We start from the raw sequence: 8257 nt of genomic DNA on the forward strand, positions 1-8257 counted from the left end.
CGACTGAGCAACTTCATTTTCACTTTTCACTTTCATACATTGGAGAAGGAAATGGCAACCCACCCAGTGTTCTTGCCTGGAGAATCCCAGGGACGGCGGAGCCTGGTGGGCTGCTGTCTATGGAGTCGCACAGAGTCGGACACAACTGGAGCGACTTAGCAGCAGCAGAGATCTCTTCAAGAAAATTAGAGATACCAAGGGAACATTTCATGCAAAGATGGGCTCTATAAAGGACAGAAATGTTATGGACCTAACAGAAGCAGAAGATATAAAGAAGAGTGACAAGAATACACAGAAGAACTGTACAAAAAAGATCTTCATGACCAAGATAATCATGATGGTGTGATCACTCACCGAGAGCCAGACATCCTGGAATGTGAAGTCAGGTGGGCCTTAGGAAGCATCACTATGAACAAAGTTAGTGGAGGTGATGGAATTCCAGTTGAGCTATTTCAAATCCTGAAAAATGATGCTGTAAAAGTGCTACACTCAATATGCCAGCAAATTTGGAAAACTCAGCAGTGGCCACAGGACTGGAAAAGGTTAGTTTTTATTCCAATCCCAAAGAAAGACAATGCCAAAGAATGCTCAAACTACCGCACAATTGCACTCATCTCACACGCTAGTAAAATGATGCTTAAAATTCTCCAAGCCAGGCTTCAGCAATACGTGAACCACAAACTTCCAGATGTTCAAGCTGGTTTTAGAAAAGGCAGAGGATCCAGAGATCACATTGCCAACATATGCTGGATCATAGAAAAAGCAAGAGAGTTCCAGAAAAACATCTATTTCTGCTTTATTGACTATGCCAGAGCCTTTGACTGTGTGGATCACAGTAAACTGTGGAAAATTCTGAAAGAGATGAAATACCAGATCACCTGATCTGCCTCTTGAGAAACCTGTATGCAGGTCAGGAAGCAACATTTAGAACTGGACATGGAACAACAAACTGGTTCCAAATAGGAAAAGGAGTACGTCAAGGCTGTATATTGTCACCCTCCTTATTTAACTTCTATGCAGAGTACATCATGAGAAACGCTGTGCTGGATGAAGCACAAGCTGGAATCAAGATTGCCAGGAGAAATATCAATAACCTCAGATATGCAGATGACACCACTCTTATGGCAGAAAATGAAGAACTAAAGACCCTCTTGATGAAAGTGAAGGAGGAGTGAAAAGTTGGCTTAAAGCTCAACATTCAGAAAACGAAGATCATGACATCCAGTCCCACCACTTCATGGGAAATAGATGGGGAAACTGTGGCTGACTTTATTTTTTGGGGCTCCAAAATCACTGCAGATGGTGACTGCAGCCATGAAATTAAAAGACGCTTACTCTTTGGAAGGAAAGTTATGATCAACCTGCTCAGCATATTGAAAAGCAGAGATAATACTTTGTCAACAAAGGTCCGTCTAGTCAAGGCTATAGTTTTTCCAGTAGTCATGTATGGATGTCAGAAGTGGACTATAAAGAAAGCTGAGTGCCGAATCATTGATGCTTTTGAACTGTGGTATTGGAGAAGACTCTTGAGAGTCCCTTGGACTGCAAGGAGATCCAACCAGTCCACCCTAAAGGAGATCAGTCCTAGGTGTTCATTAGCAGGACTGATGCTGAAGCTAAAACTCCAATACTTTGGCCACCTGATGTGAAGAGCTGACTCATTTGAAAAGACCCTGATGCTGGGAAAGATTGAAGGCAGGAGGATAAGGGACAACAGAGGATGAGATGGTTGGATGGCATCACTGACTCAATGGACATGGGTTTGGGTGGACTCCGGGAGTTGGTGATGGACAGGGAGGCCTGGTGTGCTGTGGTTCGTGAAGTTGCAAAGAGTCAGACACGACTGAGCAACTGAACTGAGCTGAACTGAATCACAAACATATTGCCACCACCTCTCCCCCTCCCCTCCTCCATCACTGTGGTCAACAGCAACACCTTTTTTATCATTGCATCATCATCATCACAGTGACAGTGGTTATTTATTAGATGCTTCCTGTGCACCCAAACATTTTCCATCCATAGTTCGTTTATCCTTACAACAACCCTGGAAGTGTAAGTAATAATGTCCCCATTCTGCATATGGAGAATCTGAGGCTTGAAAGGGACTGTGATTTGCACTGGGTCACATAGCCAGTAAGAGGCAGAACTAGGATTCAAACCAAGGCCTAAACTCCAGTGGAGTACTTCACCAACACTGTAGGAGGCAGTGCCTCAGAGTTAAGAGAGCCCTGTCTGCCAGCCTGTCCTCTAGCCCAGGCTGTTTTCTGCTTTACTTTAACCTTAAACTTCAACCTCTTTACTTTAACCTCACTTTAACCAAGTTTCCCTGGTGCTGAAAGCTACACAGTGAGGGGACAAACGGGATGGCCTGACCACCTCAGAATGCTAGGGCTCCAGATAAAGGACAATGGGTAAAATCAGAAAAGATCTATAGATTAGATAATAGTACTGTAGCTTAATAGTAGTTAATTTATAGTAAATTAATAGTACTTAATTTTCTGATTTTAATCGTTTCTCTGCAGTTATATAGGAAAATGTCTTTGCTCTTAGAAAATACATACTGAAGTGTTTAGAGGTAAAGAAATATTATTTTCAAACATTTCAGAAAAATATTTTCAGACATTTCAGAAAAAAATAATTTATAGGTATATACATGTATGCATGTGTATATGGAGAGAGAAAATAAATGATATAGCAAGTGTGGTAAGATGTTAACATTTAGGGATTCTGTGCATAGGAATTCTTTGTACAAGATTTACAGCTTTTCTTGTTAAGTCTGAAATTATTTTAAAATAAAATTTTTAAAAGTACCACTCCTCTGCTCTGGGGCATTGTGACTTCTGTTTGGACTATCAGAGGTGGCATTTGGAGCATCTTACATACTCCTTTTGACCCTAAGGTGATCCTCAAAGCACAGGAAGAGTATAGAGGTTACAAGAAAACATGGTTTCTAGGTCAGGCTGCCTGGGTTCTAGTCTTGACCTTGCAGCTTCTAAGCTCCTATAAGTAACCACTCAGGATTGACTTGGAAGCGTTTGTTGAGATAAGGGATATACTTTGGCTCAGTTCCTGGCCATGGTAAGCCTCCTGTTAATGTTGTTATTCTTACCACCTCAGTCATCTTACAAATAAGAAATAATGGCCTGTATGTGGTTCAGAGACACTGATTTGGACAGTTGTCTTCTCCTTTTGTAACCTACAAAAACTTTTTGTTTATGTCTGATAAGGCCGTTTTCCTACATAACCACAACAAACGATCATAAAAATCAAGAAATCCACATTAACTGTAATTTTTAGATGCCATTCAAGTTTCACAGCTATCTCAGTAATTGTACGCTTATCTTGGTGCCAACTCTCTGATGCGAGTTTTTGCCCCAATGAAGGCAGGGTGGCTGCAGCAGCGGGTGCGGATGTGTCCGACAGGATGAAGAGCCGAATCCCTGTGGTGCTCCTGGCCTGTGGCTCCTTCAACCCCATCACCAACATGCACCTGCGCTTGTTTGAGGTGGCCAGAGACCACCTTCACCAGACAGGTCAGTCCAGGGGCCAGGCCTCTGGGAGGAACTGGGGAGCTGGGCTTTTGGGGGCTTTGCTGGCTGCTGTGATCATCCCCATTATTAAAGCTGCTCATAGCACAAGTGGTGACATACATGTCTTCCATCATATTCAGAGGGCCAACACTCCTTAGCCATATGATGTATGTCAGTCACACCCCTGGCCATAGAGTTGAAATGCTTCTTAGGATCCACTACACCCCTGTCCACTTCATGTTGACCATGAATGCTACAAAGACACCGGGCCTGTTATAGAACCTGTGTCTCAATCAGGGGATCCCTTCCTGGTGCCCCAGGAAGCATTTACCCAAACAGCCAGATGAATACATAGTACATGCCTTTGAGAACTCCTGCTACTCTTCAGTGGGTAAGCAAATATTCTATAATGGGGATTTTGACATTTTCTCCTTCAAAAGAATAGATCTTAGACAATTACAAATTAAGTCTTGTATATAGGGCATTTCTAATACAGATGGCATGGCTTTGCCAGAAATATCTAATCAGCTGGAAATGTTTAATGTGGGAATGTTTCATCAAAGGACTTTCCATTTCATTATTAAAAGAGTGAAATAGCATTTGGGATCTGCTTGATTATTTCTAAAGACTGTAAGCCATTTATTTGTTGATGTCAGATACATATGAAAGTTTTATTCATTATGTGTTTATGTCTGTCTTATGTCTGGAGGAGGAAATGGTAACCCGCTCCAGAATTCTTGCCTGAAAAATTCCATGCACAGAGGAGCCTGGCAGGCTACAGTCCATGGGGTCAAAAAGAGCTGGATATGACTGAGCAAGAGCACAATATCTTATGTATTAATATATGTGTTTTGTGTTTTTTCATTACTCAAAAATGTTTGTCTTTAAGGGCCATGTTTTTAATGCCAAATCAATTTCTGTTTACCTTCAATATAGAAAAAAATATTTGAGTAACATGTAAACCATTTCTTCAAAGAAATTGCATACAAATGTTAATTTATTTTAAAAAATCTTTGTTTATAAGATATTTTTAATTATTCAAAAAGTGAAATAGGTATTTATTCTTAGTAAATGAATAGCTCTTACATAGGAATAAAAATTCAAACAATTCACTTGAAACTGGTCAGTAAACATTACTAAGCCATATGCAAAGAAGAAATATAACTGGACAATAAATGAGAAAAATTTCTCAACTATGATTGCTAATAATCAATGAAATGCAAATAAAAAAGTAAGCATCACAAGATAATAAGCACCACGTGGGCAACTACTATGATTGCTTGAACACTACACGATTGCCACCATCTGTCACTAGGCTTATAGCTGGCGCTGAATAAATATCTGTTGTGGGAATTCCCTGGCAGTCCAGTGGTTAAGACTTCACACTTCTGCTGCAGAGGGCACAGGGGTTCAGTCCCTGGTCTGGGAACTAACCACATGCTGCATAGTGCAGCAAAAAAAAGTTTTTAATTAGAAAAATAAGTATCTATTATAGGAGTAAATAGTGTGAGACTGACAAAGATTCACTTCAGTTCAGTTCAGTCGCTCAGTCATGTCCGACTCTTTGCAACTCCATGAATTGCAGCCCGCCAGGCCTCCCTGTCCATCACCAACTCCCAGAGTTCACCCAAACACATGCCCATAGAGTTGGTGATGCCAACCAGGCATCTCATCTTCTATCGTCCCCTTCTCCTCCTGCCCGCAATCCCTCCCAGCATCAAAGTCTTTTCCAATAAGTCAACTCTGCATGAGGTGGCCAAAGTATTGGAGTTTCAGCTTCAGCATCATTCCTTCCAAAGAACACCCAGGACTTATCTCTTTAGAATGGACTGGTTGGATCTCCTTGCAGTCCAAGGGACTCTCAAGAGTCTTCTCCAACACCACAGTTCTAAAGCATCAATTCTTTGGCACTCAGGTTTCTTCACAGTCCAACTCTTACATCCATATATGACCACTGGAAAACCATAGCCTTGACGAGACGGACCTTTGCTGGCAAAGTAATGTCTCTGCTTTTTAATATGCTATCTAGGTTGGTCATAACTTTTCTTCCAAGGAGTGAGCGTCTTTTAATTTCATGGCTGCAATCACCATCTGCAGTGATTTTTTGGAGCCCGCCAAAATAAAGTCTGACACTGTTTCCACTGTTTCCCCATCTATTTGCCATGAAGTGATGGGACCAGATGCCATGATCTTAGTATTCTGAATGTTGAGCTTTAAGCCAACTTTTTCATTCTCTTCTTTCACTTTCATCAAGAGGCTTTTTAATTCCTCTTCACTTTCTGCCTTAAGGGTGGTGTCATCTGCATATCTGAGGTTATTGATATTTCTCCCAGCAATCTTGATTCCAGCTTGTGCTTCTTCCAGCCCAGCGTTTCTCGTGATGTACTCTGCATAGAAGTTAAATAAGGAGGGTGACAATATACAGCCTTGACGTACTCCTTTTCCTGTTTGGAACCAGTCTGTTGTTCCATGTCCAGTTCTAAATGTTGCTTCCTGACCTGCATGTAGGTTTCTCAAGAGACAGGTCAGGTGGTCTGGTATTCCCATCTCTTTCAGAATTTTCCACAGTTTATTGTGATCCACACAGTCAAAGGCTCTGGCATAGTCAATAAAGCAGAAATAGATGTTTTTCTGGAATTCTCTTGCTTTTCCCATGATCTAAAGGATGTTGGCAATTTGATCGCTGGTTCCTCTGCCTTTTCTAAAACCAGCTTGAACATCTGGAAGTTCATGGCTCACATATTGCTGAAGCCTGGCTTGGAGAATTTTGAGCATTATTTTACTAGCATGTGAGATGAGTGCAATTGTGCAGTAGTTTGAGCATTCTTTGGCATTGTCTTTCTTTGGGATTGGAATGAAAACTAACCTTTTCCAGTCCTGTGGCCACTGCTGAGTTTTCCAAATTTGCTGGCATATTGAGTGCAGCACTTTCACAGCATCATCTTCCAGGATTTGAAATGGCTCAACTGGAATCCCATCACCTCCACTAGCTTTGTTCATAGTGATGCTTTCTAAGGCCCACTTGACTTCACATTCCAGGATGTCTGGCTCTAGGTGAGTGATCACACCATCGTGATTATCTTAGTTGTGAAGATCTTTTTTGTATAGTTCTATGTATTCTTGCCACTCTTCTTCATATCTTTTGCTTCTGTTAGGTCCAGACCATTTCTGTCCTTTATCAAGCCCATCTTTGCATGAAATGTTCCCTTGGTATCTCTAATTTTCTTGAAGAAATCTCTATTCTTTCCCATTCTGTTGTTTGCCTCTATTTCTTTGCATTAATCGCTGAGGAAGGCTTTCTTATCTCTCCTTGCTATTCTTTGGAACTCTGCATGCCAATGATTAGAGGCTGTCAAATTCAGTGTTGGCAGGAGAGGGAGGGAAATGAACACTCCCATGTGTTGGTAGTGGTGGGAAATGATAAAACATTTTTGGAGGGCAGTTTGGTTTTCTGTGGAAAAAAATAATTGAAGTCTATACTCATATCCATAATGAAGAGAAAAATCAATCAATGAAAACTGAACCAGAACTGATGCAGATGTTAGAATTAGCAGACAAGGATTTTAAAAGTTACTATATTATATATGTCCAAAAGTTAAGTAGAGACATGGAAAATATAAAAAGGCTCATATCTAGAGATTAAAACTACAGTATGTGAGATGAAAATTAAACTGGTTATGATTAACAACAGATTAAACATTGCAGAAGAAAAGATTACTGAACTTGAAGATAAAACTATCTATCCAAACTGGAGCAATTCAAAATGAAGCATAAAGAGAAAAAAGAATTCTTAAAAAGGAAGAAAAGAATACATGATAATTTAAATCATCCTAATATAATTGAAATAGTTCAATAGAAGGAAAAAAACAGGAAGAACGGGAAAAATATTTGACGAAATAATCACTGAAGTGTTTTCAAATTTGATGAAAGCAGATTTCATGAAGTAGCTCAACAAACCCCAAGCACAAGAAACATGAAGAAAACAACACCAAGATATATAATAATCAAATTTCTCAAAACAGATAATAGAGAGAAAATCTTAAAGGCAGCTACAGAAGAACAAATAAGGAAGATAGTAAATTTCTTGCTTCTGAATGCAGCACAAGGGAGTTCAGTGGAATAGATCTTTAAAGTACTGAAAGAAAAAACCTGTCAAGCTAGGATTCTATATCTGGCAAAAATATCTTTCAAAACAAAGACAAAGTAAAGACATTTTCAAATCTATAGAACCTGGATGATGTCACCACCAGCAAACCTGCACCATGAGAGATACCAAAGTCCTTTAGGCAGAAGGAAGATGATACCACACATGATGGATCCCCACAAAGGAATACAGAGCACTGATAACTACATGGGCAATTATATAAGTTGTTTATTATTTAAATTTCTTTAAAAGATAATTGACCATTTAAACAAAAATAACAATATATTATGGAGTTTATAACATAGTAGAAGTAAAATTTATGACAACAGTATCAAAAAAAGAAAACCTGGGAGGAGAGTAATAGAAGAATACTATTGTAAGGTTTCTATTCTATACATGAAGTGGTATAATATCACTTACAGGTAGACTGAAATAAGGTAAAGACACATATTATAAACCCTAATGCAACCACTAAAAAAAGGCAAACAGTTTTAACTCCTAAGGATTCAAAGGAGATAAAATAGAATCAGAATATACTTTGATTAAAAATATATATAATAACCTAAGAAGAATGAAAACTGAC

The 8257-nt window shown here is 39.5% G+C and overlaps 1 protein-coding gene and 1 long non-coding RNA gene across 3 annotated transcripts in view; one reads left to right on the top strand and one right to left on the bottom strand.

The window, feature by feature from the left end:
* Positions 1-8257, top strand: part of NMNAT3 (nicotinamide nucleotide adenylyltransferase 3) — a 123498-nt gene that overhangs the window by 57875 nt on the left and 57366 nt on the right. The window contains exon 2 of one of the 2 annotated variants that reach the window (XM_004003880.6): positions 3384-3533. In XM_004003880.6, coding sequence (XP_004003929.2) covers positions 3425-3533 — 109 coding nt within the window. In that variant the 5' untranslated portion in view covers positions 3384-3424. The remainder of the gene's footprint in view (positions 1-3383; positions 3534-8257) is intronic. The other variant, XM_060395257.1, reaches the window with a different exon arrangement.
* LOC121817255 (uncharacterized) overlaps positions 1-8257 on the bottom strand; it is a 98730-nt gene that overhangs the window by 4586 nt on the left and 85887 nt on the right. The gene's annotated exons all lie outside the window — the stretch shown is intronic.

Source organism: Ovis aries, chromosome 1 (genome assembly GCF_016772045.2).
Source record: "Ovis aries strain OAR_USU_Benz2616 breed Rambouillet chromosome 1, ARS-UI_Ramb_v3.0, whole genome shotgun sequence".
In the NCBI taxonomy this organism is placed as follows: domain Eukaryota; kingdom Metazoa; phylum Chordata; class Mammalia; order Artiodactyla; family Bovidae; genus Ovis; species Ovis aries.